Raw genomic sequence first — 20,881 nt, 5'->3', positions numbered from 1 at the left:
AGATCCATAAGATAATTATTGGATCTTGTTCAAGACCCTAGTCCAGCACAGCAGATACCAATATGATAACAATATTTACTGAATAAATCCTTGAGTAAAATAATATGTTAAATGTATATATATATATATATATAATATATTATATATATAATTTTAATATAATCCAGCATAACATATGTAGCAAGTGAAAGGTTGGTAATAGATCTTTTAAAAGCTGTAAAGTCTATACAAGTTTACTATGCTGTGAATAAAACGTGTGTTGGCTTAAGGTATGTGTTCTGTCATCTTTTCTTTATCCTGAAAATGGGTCTCTTACTCAGTAGACGAGGACACTTGAGATAGTTTAACACTTACCTCAAACAAAGGTGATATTTTAATTCTGTTCTGTAATTTTCTTCTGGTGGTGCTAGCTTAGAGCCTCACACAGGCTAGTCAAGCATTCTATCACTAAGCTACAATAGTAATCACACCCCAGCTTGACAGTAGTTTAAGGTGATAGAGACTAAACAGTACATGGTAAATATGGTGGTGCATGTATTGATCCCAGCAGTCAGGAGGTTGCGGCTGGTAAGCTAAAATATTTTGTATTTCCAGTTAATTGCAAGTTTATATGGGCAGGAAATGGTAATAAATTTCAGTTGACCACAAACTTACTCGTAGTTAACAATGAGGCAGGCATTGGGGTGGGGGATTGCAGATGGATGAGCTTTTGTTGAGTTTAGGAAAACAAAAAGTATCATTCCTTCTATGGCAGTCAGACTTCAGAACAACACCCGACGGAAGTGAGCCTCACATTTTAAGAGAATATAGACAATAAGAGTTATTCAGGAAGGTGAGCAGGGTAAGGAAATGCTTGGAATACAGAATGAAACAAGGACATAAGGCAGATGGGCTGAAAAGGCCTACTTCCCTAACCAGAAGGCACAGTAAAAGAATTAGTTGCTAGAAGCTGAGGGGTGGTTGGGTTAACCATCACTCAGAAGGATTCCAGCATCAAAGAGCTCAGCACAGAAAATAGTTAAATGGAAGCAGTTCATCCTCTCCTCTAACACTTAGGTTCCAAAGGCCTGAAACTTCTGTGACAGAACCCACCCATGCCATACCTGTCCAGGTAGTTCACAATGTTCGGGTTTTTGTTTTCCCTCATGACCAGGATCTCATTAATAATGAGTTCTTTCTTCGGCTGCTGCTGAAGGTTCATCTGTTTAATGGCCACCTGAAATAACAGTAAATCCAATGTGCACCAAGGCCACAACATTTACTGCGCACACATCTAGTACTAGACCTTAAATACTAAGGAAGCAATAATGAGCTAGACATGGTCTTACCCCTAAAGTATTCATAACTTATCAATGTTAAATGGCTTCGAAGGAAGTCTCTTAGCCAGTGGCATTTAACATCCTCTCAAAGACTGCTGGAAATAAATGTTCTCAGGTGCCACTCAAAACCTACTGACAAGCACAGACTGTTTTAATAAGCCCCTGTGCCATTCTGATATACATCAAAATTTGATACCTCAATGTAAAAAAAAACTTTAAAGAGTCATTAGAAAAATAGTTGGTACTACCTATTATCCTAGCACCCAGAAGGCTGAGATAGAAGAACTGTACACTGATGACCAGCCTGGTTTCATAGTTTAGACGGTCTTTTCAAATGACAGAGAAAAACAAAACAAACTACGAGAAGTTCAAAGAAAGTCAATTTTAGAAAATAAAAGAATAGTAAGTTCTGAATATGGGGCTGGAGAAATGGCTTAGCAGTTCCTAATGTTTATATGCAAAAAGGATCTTCACGGACTTTGTGTTTATATAAGTCAAATACAATCTCACTTAATACAAACGATAAGGATACTTTAGATTCCTAGGTATTAGGTACTCTTTCTAAAGTGTTGACAAATCTGTTACCTTTCTTTCTCTTTTCTTTTTTTTTTTCTCTTTTTTCTTTTTTTCGGAGCTGGGGCCCGAACCCAGGGCCTTGCGCTTGCTAGGCAAGCGCTCTACCACTGAGCTAAATCCCCAACCCCTCTCTTTTCTTTTTGAGGCACTATGTAGTCCTGATTTTGACTTGCCTAAAACTCACTAAGTAGACAGGCTGACCTTGAACTCACAGAGATCTGTCTGCCTCTGCCACCCAACTGCTGAACTTAAAAGGCATATGCCACCACACTTATCTCATTAAATCCTCAGAGGCATCTTATATGAATCTTTCTCAGCAAGTGGGGAAAATGTGCTCAGAGAGGATACCTGACTTGTATATGTGGTAATTCAGTAGTAAAGTCATATATAAAACCTTCCAAGGTTATTTCATTTTGAATCAGCAGGTAACGGAATCCATTTAGTAGACATGCTGAGGTATGCACACAACACATATAAAAGCTATTTTGTTTTAATTTGTCCTGCTAATATAGACTAGTCTGCCAAACCCATACACGTGGGAATGACTCCCATTTGAAAGCAAAATAGCTCATCTACTTAGAAATCATCCTCAGCTTGATGATAAAATGTCTCAATATTACTTACCCTATAGTACATGTTCTATGTTCTCTCTACCTTTGTTTAAGATCTTCTCTGGAATACTGTATCACTTTTACACATTCAAAAACTTTACATCAGGACAAAGCAAATTTCATTCTCAAAGTTAATGTGCTTGTTTGTTGTTTTCCCCCTTTTGCAAAGCCTGTAAGATCATTTTATTCCCACTATTGTGTCTGAAGAATCAGGTGTGTGTGCGTGCATGTGTGTGTGTGCATGAGTGTGCACGAGTGCATGTATACGCGCACGCTATGCAGAGCTTAGTTAAAAACCTCAAATGCCCAACAGCAAGCACAGGGTTCAACAAATACAGTTGGTGCTAAGAGGAAAAGAGAAGCAATAAGATGATAAGTTCTTTGTTTTGAACACACACACACTCACACACACACACATACATACACACACGCACACACACACAGAGGTAAGTAGGTAAGTATAATAAAAACTTATTTTAAAATTTAATTAATTTTTTTATTTAAATTAAATAAAACAGGAAAGTCACATCCAGAATAGACAATAGCACTTCTATAAAAGAAAAATATCTAGACTTGAACCAAAAAAAAAAAAAAAATCTAGGTTTTAGGTTTGACTGTTAAGTTTCTAAATTTGACAAATCACAGTTTTCTGAACCTCTGTCTCCTCAGAAATACATTGAAAATAATAATGTACTCAAAATATGTTTTGCATACTAAAGAACAGGCAGCATGTTACTTTTACTGAGAACAGTAAATAAAAGACTCAGTCCTAAAGAAGCCAGCATGAAGATGATAAGCAGCGGAGTAGCTCACAAGCACTGGCAAGAACGATGGCGGGACTGTCTGCTGTATGCACTTATTAAGTAAACCTAACAACCCTTCAAAGTAATGTGTTGTATTTTTAGATACAGACATTGAAGCTAAGACATGTAAGAAAGCCACCTCTGATCAAGCCAGTGCTCTCAGACCACTGTGACTCCAAAAGCTCTCCCAGTATGTTCTTTCTACTATACATATTATACATATTACCTGTAAAAACCAAGCTTGAAAACTGATCTAGAATGGGTAGATTGCCCAGCACTAGCTAAGTCATCCGTATGTAACAGACAAAAGCTCCCCTCTTCCAGCTCGATGACAACCCCACAATCATTCACAAAGCCTAAGAGCATCACACTGCCTCACTACCGAGCTCCCTCGGGCAGGAAATGAGGCCTTCCTGACCACACTGCATTAGCCACTCTAATGGATTTGCTTCCATTCATCGTTTTGTAACCACAAGACAAGCACACAGCAAAGTCAAGCTTCTTTCCTGCTGCTCACTTTTCACACAGGCATCTTCAGGACTTCCAGGAACCATCCAACATCTCCATGTCTCCCATCAAGGGTTACAAGGCCCAAGAGACTAGAAACATGGCAGGAAGGAGTCCTTAATACCTAACCTTAGTTCTGCTGTGACTCTGTAGCCCAAAATACACATGATTGAAAACTAAGAGTCTAAACCAGCTCTGATCACTTGGGCAGAAAAAGGTCAAATGGCTCATCAAAGGTGACAGAAATAACTTCAAGCAAGCATCCACGTCTTTGAATTCTCAGTAAATTCTTAACTATAATAGTGTTTATTATTCTATTTTAATTATGTGTATTTTGTTTGTGTCTATGTGTGTTTATACACAGGAGTGTAGTGTCTGCTAAGGTCAAGAGAAGGTGTTGGACCCCTTTAGAGATACAGGATGTTCTAAACCACCCAAATGAGGGCTCTGAACTTGAGTCCGTTGCCAAGAGCAGCAAGTACTCTTAACTACTGATCCACTCTCCAGCTTATACTGGTAATTTAAAAAATTGACTTGCTAACACAGAACATCAATATTTGGCTTTTACACCTTAAGCTAGCAAGAACCCAATAAAATATGTGCTGTCCCTCAAGGACAGATACCAGATTTTGATAATCAAAAAATACAAGTTGATTCTAGAAGCCACTCAGAGGAACAAAACTTTATTTTCACTCAAAGAGGAAGTTCCTTGCTCAATTTCTGAGTTCCAATACTCTTTTAACTAAGAATTTCTCCCAGGTCACTACCAACCAGAGCCAGCCCACCTATCAGCATTCCTGTTTTATAGCCAACCAAGTATAGTCTGCAAAAAAACAAAACAAAAGAAAACAAAACAAAAAACCCTTTCAATCACTTGACATTGCCTTCATGGACTCCTTTTGCTGATCTTGGTTGAGTCAGTGGGTTTTAGCTAAGGTCAGCGTTCTCGTGGCTTCATATAGTAAGGACCAAGAGGTACCTCCAAACGAACGAGGAGTCTGGTGTCCAGTGGGATCTGAAGCATACACTCGGTAGGTGCTAGACTAGAGCTGAGTCGTGGGTTTAAATCTCCTACATTAGGCAATTCAGTAAGATTTCTCAGGCAGTATCCACCTTCTTCATACTTACACCTCTCACTTTATTCTTTCTCCTGGAATAGAATCACCCACCTGGAAGTTGTCCTCAAATCTATCACTGAGTTCTGTCAAGACACCTGCAGCTACTTCTCAAACCTACTAACTGCCACAGCGTCATCTCTCACCCCGAGTTACACAACAGCCTCGCTTACTTTGTCCATTCTGCCTGCTCTGCCTGTTCTCCATACCGGAGCTTTGTTAGCTTTGGCAAAATTTTAAGTCTTATCATATTAGTCTCTTATTTAGTTCTAGCCTGGTACAGAAAGACACTAGAACTGCCCCACTGAGCCAATGGGAGGAGGTATTAACTCTAAATTAAACAAAAATCTGAAGGAGTAGAAGTACGACAGTTGGTGATGAATACTTACCTCCTGCCCTGTGGCGACATCCATTGCAGTGTACACTGTGCCTGAAGCACTGAAAACAGACAGGGGAGGGAGGAAAACAAACACAGGTGTTCAGTGACGTAGCATTTGTTTATGCAGCTTTACACACAACCCGGGAATACGTTAACAAAAGAGGCAAAATCACATCCTCCCTCTGTAGCCCTCCTAACCTCACATTTGAAAGGTAGTGTGTGGTAGTAAAGAATGAAGGCTTTGACCAGTCTAGAACTTTTACTCTGTCTAATCTTGAGCAAGTCATGACTCTGAGCTGTAGTTCCACGCATATGTAAGAGTTTAGTTCATGCTAACCACAAGGCCAAGTCCATAAAATACAAACGTGTTCAAAGACATTCATTTCTTACAACTGTTTGCCCACCTTTGTCTACTCCCTCCGGGAATGTGCTTTCATTTTGTAGAGTTTCAACCGGGAGTGAAAGGATGGGAAAGGGGCCCCAATGAGAACTTCAGAATGAGGCAAAGAAGATGATGTGCTATTAAAAGACGGTCTTTTGGAATGTCAGTAATGTCTTCTGCTGTCCTGGAAGCAGCTTACATTCATTATTTACTTTTTGGCAACACACTCAGCAATAGACTTATTTGCTATCTTTGATTAAAATGCACATTAGACACTGTAACTAGAGCCTGCTGTGGTGGCATCTGCCTGTAATCCTTGCAACTTGGAAGGCTGAGGCAGGAGGTTTGTCCGAATTTGAGGCCAACCTATGCTACAGTAGAAGATCTTTTCTTAAAAAACAAAAACAAACAACAAAAACCCAACCTACAACTAACTAGTCAGGTGTGGTGGTATTTGCCTGTAATCCTGCAACTTAGTAAACCAAGGGAGGAGGATGGGCAAGACCCCTCTTCCCCCCAAAATTAGGAAAGGGTAGGAGAGAGCTGCAAAGATTGATATTCAGCTTTTGAGATTCTACTCTATAAATAATCTTTAAAAATATAACTAATTTTTAAGAACTATGAAAATTTGGCCAATCCACATGCAATAGACTAATTCTGAAGATCCTCTCCCTCCTTACTATAGGATAGCCTGACACTTTAAAATCAGACGTTTCAATCATAGCCAATCAAAAGAAAGAGTTTTATGGTTCAAATGAAATGCATTTTCAGTTTAAAAAAATAAAATGGGGGTTGGGGATTTGGCTCAGTGGTAGAGCGCTTGCCTAGGAAGCACAAGGTCCTGGGTTCGATTCCCCAGCCCCGAAAAAAAAAAAATGATACTGCATATACTTTTCCAAATATATGTAATTCCAGAAAAGTCTGATATTATTTCCACTTCACCCTAAAAGTAAGAATGGTTCCATGACAGACATACGAACCTGCAGGTGTTTATGAACACACTCAAACACAGAGGAGGGTGTAGTGAGGATGTGAAAGGGCTTCACAAAGGGTGAGAGATGCTGTAGGTAATGCTAGACATGTAATCCTCTCTGCATGAAGTAACTAAAACCTACTCTTACACCTACAACCACACATTCTGTACATGGCTAGGTAATTTCCAACACATACTTGTAGCTATACAAACCATACGTCACCTATATATGGTGTAATTTGTAGACATGTTGAATTCTGGTCTTTTATAAGATGTTCTCAGCAAATCCTCAAGTTATGCTTCCCACAGAAGCCACGTCAATTTAAGAGGAAGTTAGTTGGATGTATGCCTTCCGGTTAGAAACAGGGGCACCAGCTCCCTAACCACCACTCTTTGACAGTCCAGCTACCTACATATAAAGTGTAATTCTACGATATTGTCTATCAAATAAGGATTCATTCACTGTAGCTCTTTCTTCACTATCTGATTATCTTTGCCAAGAGATCTTTAGTTACAGAATGTATGTCTATCTTCCTTTCCACAGACCTCTGTATTCCTGCTAATATACATCACTTTACTTTTAAAAATATTTGTTTTGTGTGTAAGTGTTTTGCCTACATGTGTGTACATATGCCATGTGTGCCGGTGTCTGAGATCAGAGGTGGGCATGACCATGTGCAACTGCAGTTATGGATGGTAGTGCGCTATCCTATGTTGGTGACAGGAACCAGATCCAGGTCTTTAGCAAGAACAAAGTATGCTCTTACACATGAGTCATCTCCCCAGCTTCTACATATTCAACATCACTATAGGGCAAATATATTAAGGTCTCGGAGACAGGATGTTTTTGAACTGTATCGTCTATGAAGGTGTAGAAAGCCACATGAGCACACTGAGCAGCACTCTCTTATTTCCATCCCAAGCAAACACACGTATGATCGGGCAGCTTAACAGTCGTCAGGTCTTTAAAGGGAGGGGCAGGGAAACAAGCGAACATTTCATTAAACTGGTGTAGTACTTATATTCTTAAATTATGGAATACAGCAACATGGATATAGGTGCTTAATAAATATATCATTCTTGCCTTAGCCCTAGCAGACCTAAGAAACAAAGCACAGAACATTTCATAGATGCTGCACGTCTACTCTTTTTAAAGGCATGTTTTGGAGGAGAAATGTCTTAATCCACAATCCTCCAATTACAGACAAAGAAACTCAAATCTAGAGTAGTAATCCAACTTCAAGTCTGTCCATATATCTATTTGCTACATTCTTAATTACTCAATTTGATTACCTGAAAACAAAATTCTATCTACATTATTGAGACAAGCAAAATAATTTCTTCACAAAAATGTAAGCTATCTTTTACCAGTCTGTACTCACAAAAGTGCTCTCTAGTAGGAAACTTAATTTTAAGGCTAAACTTAATTTTTTTAGTGTCTTTTACATTTCATGCCTTTTGACATAGCCATAGAAATCTCATTATTTTCTCTTTTCATATAGAGGTACACGTTACCTAAAATTTTGCATTAAATTGTAAGTCCACAGTTTGATTTTTATATTTGTATACAACCCACGTTCCACCACTAAGCTCCTTGCACAATTTCTCTATTCCCTTTTTCTTTGTCCCATTTGGCCTCCTCCCAGACAAAGCTGACTTCTATACTATAATTCTCTGTATGCCCCTCTGTCTCCTGCTGATTTGATCCTTGAGGGCAGAGTGTGTCTGATTCATAGCCATATTCACACTCCTCAACGCACAACAAGAACTCAATTAAGATTTGCTGAGTTCAATTCTCTGAGAAGACAGCAAATGCACTGTGGAGATGAAACTAGAGAGTAATCTCAAAGTCTGTCACCAAGTTAGAAAAATAGATCCCTTCCCACTACTACAGACTCCATAGATGGGTAATATGGAAAACCATTTATAGTTTGAGAAGCTGGTTTTATGCTAAGACAGTAAGTGACTCATTTACTCTTGCTGCAGGGGTACTTTAGCAAGGTCAGGTAATCATACATTTCTCATGCATAATTCTGCAAAATTTGGAATAATATAAAACTTCCAGATAGGTGAGGCAAAATAAAGAAAGAAGAACAAGGATGATGAGATAAACAAAACCACCATTACCAAAAAACAAGTAAATTCACACATGCAGTACACACAACTTTAAGATATTTCTCCAAGGAAACAGAATGCCCCTACTAACCCTTGTCCAATCTTCTCAAAGCGTGTGTACTTCTTCTTAGGATCGCCCACACTCACTATGCTCCCTGTGAAAGAAACAGAGACCATGTTAGCATAGTAGAATCTCAAGATACACAAGAGTTCCCATGATCCTCTTAACTCCCTAAGTTGGCAAATTTTAAAGAACTGTATCCAATTCCCCAAAAGCATACCAGCCAGACAATTAACTTTCCTCCAATAAATCCCAACCGAAAGTTTTATATCCTTGACTATTTTTTAAATAGTAATTTACTCCTTTTCCAAACTCCTAGGAGCTATTAATTTTTAAATTAACTCATTAACATTTATTCATTTGTTGCATATCAGACTGTATGCTGAGTGCTACAAGTAAAGAGAAAAAGATGAGGCACATTTAAGACAGTCACTACTCTCAAAAGAAGCTCAATCTAAGGAAAAGAGGAGCAAATGGAAGGTGCTGCAAAAATACAGGATTGCTGTGATCAGTGCTGAAGGGATAGGGAATGGCAAAAGGCACAGACAGAGACTGGAACAGCTTCAGAAAGGTGCTGCCTGGACTGATTTTGATTTTTTTTTTTAATTCTTTTTTTCGGAGCTGGGGACCGAACCCAGGGCCTTGCGCTTGCTAGGCAAGCGCTCTACCACTGAGCTAAATCCCCAACCCCTGATTTTGATTTTAAGTATAAGTTAGCCAGGTTAAGAAAGCCAAGAGAACTCTGAAGCAGGGGGCACTTTAAATAAAAAACGCAGAAGTATGAGAGAGCCCACGGGTCTCACAGTGGGATTCTAGGGCAGGGAACTGAAACCCACAGAGGGAAGATACTTCTCCAAACTCATACATTAACTGGTGCCAAGGCTAAGAGTCAGAGTCTGGTTCTTAATCTCTCAGCCCAGTAGCTTTTCCACTGATACCCCAACCACTAGGATTTGGTGCTTCTCACCAAATTATTATTATATCTTTTGATTTAAAACAAATCAAGTGTAAGTATCACTATTTAAAAGGTGTGAAGAGGAAAGGAGACTCGAAGGACAGCAGGAAGTTGTCCAGGCCAGACTGCTTTGTATAATGCCTTGTATTATTATTTAGGGATCAGGAGTACACATGATTACACAGATGCCGAGGAGTGGCTTTTACCTCCTTGTGAAGGCCCTAGCAAGGGCAATTCTTAAGACAATAAACTGAACAAACAAAAGGGTTAAACAAGAATTATTAAAAAGAACAGGAAGCTGCCAAACTAGACCACAAAGCTCTGCTTTAGAAAGCAACGTGAGCATACAAACTTGATCAAACCAGTACATCAAATCCTTTTTCAATGATTTCCCAGGCCACAAAAAAATAAATAAATAAAACAGAAAATAAAAATCAATCTACACGTACTGTAATAGGTGATATGTTCTATTTATAACACATCTTGATCTGACCTTTGCAGCTCTATGATCTGGAGCAGGGTATAGAATCTTTGGGTCTTAAAAACCTTAACTGCAGAAATGAAGATTATCCTGAGTATCTTCTCAGAGTAACTTCAATACAATTTAAAAAGTCAAGGAACTATCTTGCTTGTCATTTCCACACAGAACAGGCTCTTAAAACATTGGTTTCCCCTTCCTTCTTTTTCTATAACTATGATGGCAGGATTGTCCTCTCCTAGGTCAATAGCAAGCATCAACAAGAGCACCCTTTCCACCAGGAAGAGTCGATCCCTCGATCTTTCTCCATACAATACTCTAGACTACTCACAAAATAACAGCTATTGGTTATGTCCGTAACACTCAACGTGAGCTGCTCACATTCTCTCTTGTCTCTATCCTACGATATACACACCCAGAGCTGGTGAACACAGACAGGGTGAAAGTTCAGATGATGAGCAAGCCTTACAGCCCATAGGTCAGGAGTTACAGAGCCAGCCAGGCACATGGCTTAAACCTAGGAGCCAGATCTTTATTGTAGCATTCCATTTCAATGATTAATCAGTCACAGACTGAGTGAAGATTCAAGAAAGCTATGAAGTGCTTACGTAATTTCTCTAAGATCTCCTCATCAGACATTTTAGGCTTCTTCTTCTGCTTTTCAGTATTCCGGGTCAAAGCATCTGGCGGAGTGGTGTTATTCTCAGTAGGAGAAATAGGAGATGTAGCCACATCCCGAGTTGGAGTAACAGGAAGTGGTTCAATCACAGACCGTGTATATACCTGCATAATCAGTGGAAATTTTGGCAAAGCAGCCTTTGTTAGCATAGTGGAAACTCTTCTGAATGTTCTAGTTAGAACATCCTAGGAACCTCCCCCTTCCCCAGTTACCCTTTCTCTTATATGTCAAAATCTGCATTAGTCCTCTTCTGAGACACAGCCCATTTGTCCTGGGTAAAACAACCTTCCTTTGCTCTCACTTTACAAGAAGGGTTAGTGATAGCCTTAGCACTGAAATCACTCCAAAATGGCTAGACGACGCTCAGTAAAAATTTGGAGATTTTATCATTAGATGGAAACCTTTCTCACCCAGAGTATCAACTCTGTTTTTTCTGAGATGAATCTTGTGTGTACCTGACACTTTGCAACACTTGACATTGTTTTCTATGGAGTTATTCCCTCTTGAACTGTTGAGCTCTTACCATGAACTAACTACTCTTATTCATCAAGAGGCAGGAGGGTACAATAATTTAAAACAAACTTGGAAACCTGATGGCCTGGGCTTAATTCTCAGCTTCATTACTATCTGAATGACTTCTACCAGTTTACCTCATTTCTCTGTGCTTCAGTTTCCTTGTCTATATAAAACAGTGACACCCACCTTATTTAATAATAAATTAACATGTGAGAATGACATGGCCACAAGCAGCAGATATTAGCATTCAAACCTCAGCTTTTAGAGACATTCTATTTCCTATCCATTTGTTTGTTTAACAAATATTTGCTGAGAATTTATGGTATTTGCTGAGAATTTATGGTACGTCTAGCTCTGTACAAAACACTGCTTTACTCATGCTGAAAAAGGAAGCGTGAAAGTAATTGTTACAAAAGCAAAGGAGAGAAGTTATTAAGAAAGGAGAAACTTGGGGCTGGGGATTTAGCTCAGCGGTAGAGCGCTTACCTAGGAAGCGCCAGGCCCTGGGTTCGGTCCCCAGCTCCAAAAAAAAAAGAACCAAAAAAAAAAGAACCCAAAAAAAAAAAAAGGAGAAACTCAGGGGTTGGGGATTTAGCTCAGTGGTAGAGCGCTTGCCTAGGAAGCGCAAGGCCCTGGGTTCGGTCCCCAGCTCCGGAAAAAAAAAAAAAAAAAAAAAAAAGGAGAAACTCTATACTACCAAGGTAAAGAAGAAAGTATTCCCAGGTTACACTCCCTTTTCTAGAAGATGTGTATTTGTCAGATTTTTATCATTAAAAATTCATAATTATTTTTTGATTATTTACAGGGCCTACTGAGACAGCACACATTACTCTTCCCTGAGTCCTCTAACTCCAACCTAATAAAAAGCAGGCATTTAGGTGTTTAAACAGAATCAATTAACAAATGAACCTATCAGATGTTTCAACAGGACTGGCTTTCTGACTTCCCTAACAAAATAATGTCTCAATTTTTATTCCTATTCATGTAGAACAATTATATTCCAGATACTTAAACGTTTTTGCTTCTCCAGCTATAGTCCCTTGAGGAGAGATGACCTGTCTGTTCCCTCTAAAACATTCTCCTTAACTGGTTCCCAGTGCATGTCTATACACACAAAACTATATGTGGTATGTGCACTATCGTGGAATGTAATCTGGACTTGGATTTAATTATCTGCTCTTAAACCCTGACATTTGCTTACTAAGTGACTATGACTAGATCAAATTACTTATCCAAATCTCGTCTGCTTCTATAAATTAGGACTTAGCAATATTTATTTCAGAGATGAATGTTAAGAAAAGCAAATTTATCAATATAGTATTCAATATTTACTGCCCTCTCTCTCTGATCCTTCTGCCCAAACTATATTAAGTACCAAAAAGATAAATAACACATAGATAAGTGAGTGATAGATACATTGATAGGTAAGTAGATTTTTCTCTACTTTAGAGAGAAGACTGTGTTAAATAAATAGGCCTGCAAACCAATGCCATACAGAAACACAAACAGGACACTCAAGGGAGACAGTGACATCTCATTGATTCAGCAGGCTACTTTCCTTAAGGTAACTTTGTGACCTACAGACAAGGAAATCCATATTCTATTTATAAGTTCTTAGGCTAAGAGATAGGCCATCTAAATGGATTTCCTCCACAGCACCTCACATGAGTCATTTAATCAGCACTGAGCTTAAGTCCTAGATGTTCTGTCATTATGGAGTTCTCATAATAAAAAGCCAAAGCAAACATGAGTAGTGTTTCAGAGTATCATCGGATGGAGATCACTGTTCAATGATGCTAAATCAAAAGGCAAACCTGCAGACTGGGCAAAGTGCAGAAGGAGGGAAGTGTGGCTATTCTAAAATGCAGGGACCTCAAAGGAGGTTAAAAGAGAAATCGCTACCAGTATCCGGCACTCTTAATGTCCAGCATATTAATAGCACTAATGTATATTTATAAACTCTCTCAGGTCTTTCAGGATTATCAAAGATGCTGGAGAGGCTGACCACTGCATATTCAAGACAAAAGAAAGTATCTCTGGCAATTTGCTGTTTCCTAAGAAACTGGGATAATTTATTTTATTCTGAAAGTGAAATGTATTAATTCTATATAACTTCCTAGCCTATCTGTAAAGAAACCGGTAAGTAAATCAAGGTTAGACTGGTATAAACACCAATTACCTGGAAAACTTTAGGAATAGCTGAAAAAACAAACACTACATCTCTTTAGTCATACAGAAAGTGGTCAAAACAGGTGGTTCAGCTGGGCATAGTAGTCTGTTGTAATCTTATCACTTGGGAGAGTGAGGCAGGAGGATCACTATGAATCAAAGCCACCCTGGATTTCACAGTAAGATTCAGTCTCAAAACATGAGTTGGGGGAAAACGTAGTTCAATGACTACATCAGCACTAGTCTATGGACCCCTCCCTACACATCAGACTCCTAGCCGTAGTGCCACTACCTCCTTACTTTCTGCCGCCCCTTATCTGAATGAATCATATAGCCTTCAAGATCCCCACAGACTCACAGATTTTGTGTGTTCTGGGCGTGGAGCAATCACTGGAGGTGGGGTAGCATCGTCATCATCATCTTCATCTTCTGACACTGGTGGCACTGCTGGGGTCTCAGACACAGTCTTCACATTCTATGCAGAAAGAACAAAATCAACTGGTCCAGTGGACATAGAACTCCAGATCCCAGGTCTGCCAGTTCTTTAGAAGGTTCTCAATTCTGATACCCCTTATGAAAACTCATCAACCAAGGCCTTTGGGCAGTCAGCTGTCTCAGTAAGCTTCCTTCTCTTTTAGCCATGACTATCCGCTCACTTTGGAAGCTTCCTTTTCCCACCTAAAGACTAAAGAATAATAAGCCAGCTTATAGTTTCCTTACCTGCCTTATATAATCAAATACTCAAAGCCATGTTCAGTTTCTACTTATTCTATGAATTTTACTCTTTATTAAGAACAGAAAATACGTGTAAAGAAAAAAATTAACAGTATTTAATTTCCTATAGTTTATCACTGTAATTCTTTGTTCTTCTTAATATAGTAACTTGAAGTCTAAATAGCATTCCCGACTTCCTTCTTCCAAACCCCTGAACCTATTATGTCATAGGTATGAATGTGGCAGGTCCAGCCTCAGTCAAGGTGCAGACATTAGGATCTTTCATTCTAAAAAGGTTCGTCAATGGTTTCTCCCCAGGCTGGGTGCTCTTTCACTAAGCTTCAATCCTATCTCAGAATGAACTTTCCTAGTATCACTAGTTAGATTCGCTAATGATCTGCAGCAACTTGATTTTCCCATGCAAACTGTACTAAAGCTAAACAAAATAACCAGACTCAAGGTAAGTGGCACTAAGACATGAGCAGCGGTTTTTGTTATGGTTTTAGTGTGACCAGAAAGGCAATATGGATTTCTCAGATAAACTGACATAAATTTCACATATTTGCCTCGAACACTATGATAGATTCTGTTATCAAAGGCATGAAAATGAAAAAAGATGGCACAAGTTCTGAAGTAGGTCACCATCACAAGACAGAGCCAGAGGGTGAGGACTCCTCCCGCCTACCATCTGAAGCTCCTGAGAAAGGAAAACCAAGAGTCCCAACGACATGTGACAAACTGAAGAATTCAGAAAGACTGAACATTTGATATACTAAGGAAATTGCAATTTCATACATAATAAAAATGGATCATAATACAGCACAAAACTTACAAATCTGACAGTGTTAAGCATATAAGCATATAAGCACCTAGTTGTGATGACCATAGGCAATAGGTCATCTTCTTGATCTAAAATGTTATCATGAGGAATGTGAAGGAAGAGTTACATAATTTGAGGGGAAAGAAGGAGAAAAGAGGGGAAAGGAGGAGGTGGGAAGGAGAGTGACAGGGTTACATAGTAAGATGCCATCTCAAGAAAAAAAACTGTAAAAGAAACAGTGGAAACCAGAAGGCAATAGGATGATATATTCTAAGAGCTAAAAATTTTAAAACTTACCAATCATGAAATCTATATACAATAAAACTGTCTTTTAAAAATGGAGATAAGGGCTGGAGAAATGTATCCACAAGTAAGGGTATCTGCCACAAAGCCCAGCAACCTGAGCTTGCTCTCAGGGACCCAAAGGGTGGAAGGAAAGAACCATCTCCTGGAAACTGTCCCGACTACCACCCCCTACACATATCCACATGGGCATGTGCACACATCCCCAACATAAATAAAAATAAAGAAATAAACATTTTTAATGAAGACACATTTTCAGTTAAAAAAACAAGCCAGAAAATATTTGTTAGCATATCTTACTTGCAACTAATGCTATATATAAAAAAATTCCACTAGACTGAAAAGAAATAACATCAAATGGTAACTCAAATCCACCAGTTAAAATAAGGAGCAGAGGAAATAAAAAGTAAATAAATAAGAAATATTCTAAAAATATACATTTTTAAATTTCTTGTTGTTCTTTTTTATTATATAATATATAACAGGTATCATATAAACATCCAATAATATATAATATATATCATACATGTATTATATATTGTGTGTAATATAATAGATATTACATTATAATGTTAATATTATATAGAATGTAGCACATTAATATATTGATATAATATACAACCTGTTATATGTAATATTAATATATATGTTATATATACACACATATAATATATATACATATAGTCATTTGTTTAAGACAGGTCTCTCTATATATAGCTCTAGAACTGTCCTAGAACTTGCTATGTAGACCAAGGTAACTTCGAACTTACAGAGATCTGCCTGATTGTTTCCTAATTGCTAAGATTAAAGGTGCCCAACAAATCTTGTTGTTCTCTTTTATAAACAAAGACTGTATAAAGCAAAATCTACAATATTGCATTGTTGGGCTTCTAATATGTAGAGTGTATTCCTTTAAAGAAGTATTTTTAAGTATATATAAATGAAAGGCAACAGAGCTCAAAGAAGAAGTAAAGAAGGGCAGACTTGGGGTTGGGGATTTAGCTCAGGGGGAGAGCGCTTGCCTAGGAAGTGCAAGGCCCTGGGTTCGGTCCCCAGCTCCGGAAAAAAAAAAAAAAAGAAGGGCAGACTTTATTACGGGATCTTAGTTAACATTAATCTGAATTCTAAAGAAAATTAAGTACAGTACAATAATTAAAATATATAATGTAATTCCCAGAGTAACAACAAAAAAATCATTTTGATTACATTGACTTATTTAGTATAGAGGACTTTTGGGCCACAGACTACATGTGGAAGTCAGAGGACAATCTTTAAGAATTTGCTTTTTCTTTCCACCATGTAGGTCCTGGGAATTGAACTTAGGTCCCAATGCTTTAATGGCAAATGACTAAGCCATCTTCATAGCTTTAAGAAATATAATAATACAAGTACTTATTTAAGGGATTGGAAGATAGCTCCCTGGGGAAAGTACTTACTGCACAAACCAAGAATCAGAGGTATAAAAAGGCAGTCTCCTAGCCAGGGTTTTCACTGCTGTGATAAAACACCATTACCAAAGTGACTTGGGGAGAAAAGGGTTTATTTACTTGGCTTACACTTCAAATTATTGTTCATTACCAAAGGAAATCTGGACAAGAACTCAAACTGGGCAGGAGCTGATGCACAGGCCATAGAGGGGAGCTGCTCACTGGCTGAGTCAGCCTTCTTATAGAACCCAGAACCTTCAGCCCAAGGAAGGCATCATCCACCAGTGCAATGGACTGGGCTATTTGGTTTCTTTAAAAGCCCAGTTGTTATATGCACGTTTTTTGTTTTAATCCTAGGTCTGGGATATGGGGTTGCTTCAAATTGTCCACAACTGTTAACTATGATTGCCGTGTGCTCTTGGGGGCAAGGGGTGGGTGGGTGGGGTGATCTTTGCCAGCTGCAGATAGTTTAATTCTGGGGACTCTGGAGAGGGTATGATGTAAGAGCCCTGAGAAGGGTGGGAGGTAGGCCAAGACGTAGGCAGCTGCTGCTTCCTCCGGCTGCTCCTGGTTGCTGTTGCTGCAGTTAGGTGAGAAGCTGGAGGTTTCCTGATGATGAAGATTGGGCTAGCCCCAAGAAACAAGAAGTCCCTAATCAGCTGGACGTAGTGTAATGAGGTCTATGCCCTTTCCCTCTAACCTTCTTTCCCTCCTACCTAGTGTTGGGGAATTAGAAGGGAATTGTGGTGGGGTAAGGGTAGAGAAGGGAGAGTGGTAAGAGAACCTGATAAAAGAGGTAAAACAAATATGCCACACTGGGTCCTCTCTCATAAGTCACTGATTAAGAACATGCCTCTGAAGGGCATTTTCTCCATTGAGGATCTTTGAACTCCAATGACTCTAGCTTACGACAAGTTGACCTAAAACCAACCAGCACAGTCAGGAGTGTCTTGCTGCACCCAGACATGTCTTCTTGTATCTCTAACACAGAACTATAGGGTGAATCCAGGGGGCCTGCTGAACATCCAGTCTAACACTAACGTTGAGCTCCATGGTTAATAAGAGACCCTCTCTCATAAATGTGGAGAGTGACAGGAGAAAACTGGCATCAACCTCTGGCTTCCACATGAACATGCAGGGATGAACATACTACATATGCACACACACTAAAAAAATTTTTTTCAACACAAAGCAGAGGAAGAATTAAAGTCAAGATTCACATGAAAAACTGGAAGCAAATGGAAAAAAATCCAAACATAATAATTCTGTTAAATATCAAGTCAATTGCCACACTATAAACATGTTTCCTACATTAAGTTTAAGGCAAAACAACCAGAAAATATGTACATAAAAACAGAAGTTATAAAAGAGTGCAGTGGGTTATAGAAACTAAAGCAAACATTTTATAGACACATCAGCATGTGGAGATGTACCGCAATGGTAGAGCACTTGCCTAGCATATGAAGGACTTAATCCCAGTTTAATCCCAGCAGAGAGAGAAAATGAAAGGGGCGAAGAGACAGACAGGCAGGTGGGTGGGCGGGCAGACAGTCACACAGACAGACACACAGACAGAGACACAGAAATACTACTAGCATCAAGAAGGTCGTTTCATAATGTGTAAGAAGTAAAAACAATTGAAATAATAATTTTATAAACAAAATCATACAACATATGATTATAAAATATTTATGTAAAAAGTTATCTTATGTAAAGCAATAAATGACATGTTGAAGGCAAGAAATAATTATATTGTACAGAGAGATTTTAATTATTCTTAGGAATTCCGTTTCTTCCCTCTCAATAATTAGGAACCTAAGAAAAGAGACAGAAAACACATTCAATTTGACCTTCACACCCCATCCAGTATATGCAGAAGAAACATTCAACCACACGAGTCACTATTCCCACAGCAGAAATGCTGGGCCATGAAAACACATCTTTATAAACTTGAAAGAAATAAAGTTATCAACAGCAGGTAAGAAACTTGTCTAGAAACACAATAGAAATGGCCAATAAAAAGATGCTCAAAGCCATTACTCATCTGGACAGGCAAATAAAACCACAATAAGATATTACTTCACATGTACCAAGATGACTATAATCAGGAGAGAGAAAACAAGAGGGGGTAATTAGAACCCTCATAATTGCTGATGGGAATGAAAAATGAGGACAAGCCTGTGGGAAACAGTTCGGTAACTACTCTTGTAGTCAGAACTTTATCAACAAAGAAAACTGACAAGATTCTTCCCTGGGTCTGACCTAGAACCCTAAAGAAAAATTCTAAAAAGAAAATATGAAGGGTTTTTCTAAATGATCTGGACTGTATTTGAATGCCTTGTCCCCCATATGGGAAGAATTAGAAGGCGTGGCCTTGTTGACAGAATACAGGTTTTGAGGCTTCAAAGGCCGAGTGACATTACCTATATATTCTCTGCTTCCTGTGTGTAAATGTGAGCTCTCAGCTGCTGCTCCAGTGCCCACCCACCCCCCTGCCATGGTGGTCATGGACGCCTATCTCTTTGTAAGCCCCCAAATAAACCCTTCTTCTATAAGTTGGCTTGGCTATGGAGCTGTATAACAGCAGCAAGAGAAAAGTAACTAATGCACTATCCTATCATGATGCTCACCAATAAAAGGTCTCAATTACGGAGGTGGTTCTGAAACGATAAATTACTGAAATCACTGACCTTAAATTGAGCTTAAATTCTACTAAGGTTTTAGTATCTTAATCATAAATGTGAGGGGCTTCCAAAGAATTTTAAATATGAAACTAAAATAAAGGAGAAAAAAAACCCAAAACAATTAAGAAAAAGAACCACCCAGAAAACAAACAAAATGCACACCCACACACACAAACCAGGCTGAATAGGAAGGAAAAAATAAAAATAAAGTATATCATTAAGCAAATACTAATTCTAGACACAAAATACAATGTTAAATTTTTAAATGAAAATGCATTTGGAAATTAAACATGCAGTAGAAATAAAACTCAATATGTATAATGAAAAATGAAGAAAGCCCCCCGTCCCCATCAAAGGAATTCCAGAAAAAAGAGAACAAAGAAAATGAGGGAAGAAATAAAGAAAACAATCCAAACATATTCCCCAGTACTTGAAAGCTGGAGCATCCATGTTGAAAGAGTTCGTAATAAATGTATTTGCTCCTTTCATAACACAAGGTGAAAATGTCTATATAATCCTGAAAGTCAAGAATGTTAGTTAGGATCCTATGAGCTTTTCAGGTGACAAAAAAAAACTATATAAAAAAGCAAAAATAATAATGGCTTTGGGTTTAGTAGTACTTTAGGTAAATGACAAAAAAGTATTTTTCCAAATTCTGATAAAAAATTATCAACCTAGAATTCTGTAATCAGTATTAATAAAATATGAGGAAACAGAAATAGAAACTCCAATTCCAAGATCCAAACAACATTAACTATTTACTTCCTACTTACTTTCTCAAAGCTACCAGTAGATGTGCTTTACCAAATGTCAGAAGTAATAATAATAAAAAAATTACAGAAAATAGAATACCAAATCAGGATTGCCAAGACAATGGTGAAGAGAAGGCTAGGAAATAGTGTTATCTATTTGATGGTTTTTAGTCCCACTGGTTTTATGAAATACAATGTAGCAAGGTGGGTAATTTTGATGGGCCCATGCCAGGATCCCTGGGAAATTACTCCATGCACAGGACCTGGTGTAAAAGAGGTTTATTGGGGGAAGGGAGAGGAGTGAGGACCAACAAAATGACAGAAGCAGACAAGTGGACATGTAGACAGGCAGTCAGGAGCAGAACCATGAGGGCAGAGAAAGGGGCCACAGAGAGAGATGGAGAAGCCCAAAGAGAACGGATAGAAGGACTCTGAGAACAGAGAGAGAGCTGCCAAGTGGCCAGCAAGCACTTCTATTCTCAGCACACACCTGTCACATCTGGCCTACAGCAGGTCATGTGGTGAGAGGGTCATGTGGTAAGG

General features: G+C 38.6%; 1 protein-coding gene across 5 annotated transcripts in view; it reads right to left on the bottom strand.

Moving 5' to 3' along the window:
* Positions 1–20,881, bottom strand: part of Pak1 (p21 (RAC1) activated kinase 1) — a 77,544-nt gene that overhangs the window by 12,583 nt on the left and 44,080 nt on the right. For all 5 annotated transcript variants that reach the window (XM_032892975.1, XM_032892974.1, XM_032892977.1 and 2 more), the window contains 5 exons: positions 13,997–14,113; positions 10,883–11,057; positions 8,872–8,935; positions 5,321–5,369; positions 1,104–1,216 (listed from right to left, as the gene is read on the bottom strand). In XM_032892975.1, the coding sequence (XP_032748866.1) occupies positions 1,104–1,216; positions 5,321–5,369; positions 8,872–8,935; positions 10,883–11,057; positions 13,997–14,113 (518 nt within the window). The remainder of the gene's footprint in view (positions 1–1,103; positions 1,217–5,320; positions 5,370–8,871; positions 8,936–10,882; positions 11,058–13,996; positions 14,114–20,881) is intronic.

Source organism: Rattus rattus, chromosome 2 (assembly GCF_011064425.1).
Source record: "Rattus rattus isolate New Zealand chromosome 2, Rrattus_CSIRO_v1, whole genome shotgun sequence".
Lineage (NCBI taxonomy): Eukaryota > Metazoa > Chordata > Mammalia > Rodentia > Muridae > Rattus > Rattus rattus.
Note: the sequence above shows the minus strand (reverse complement) of the source record. Positions and strands in the feature narration are given on the sequence as shown.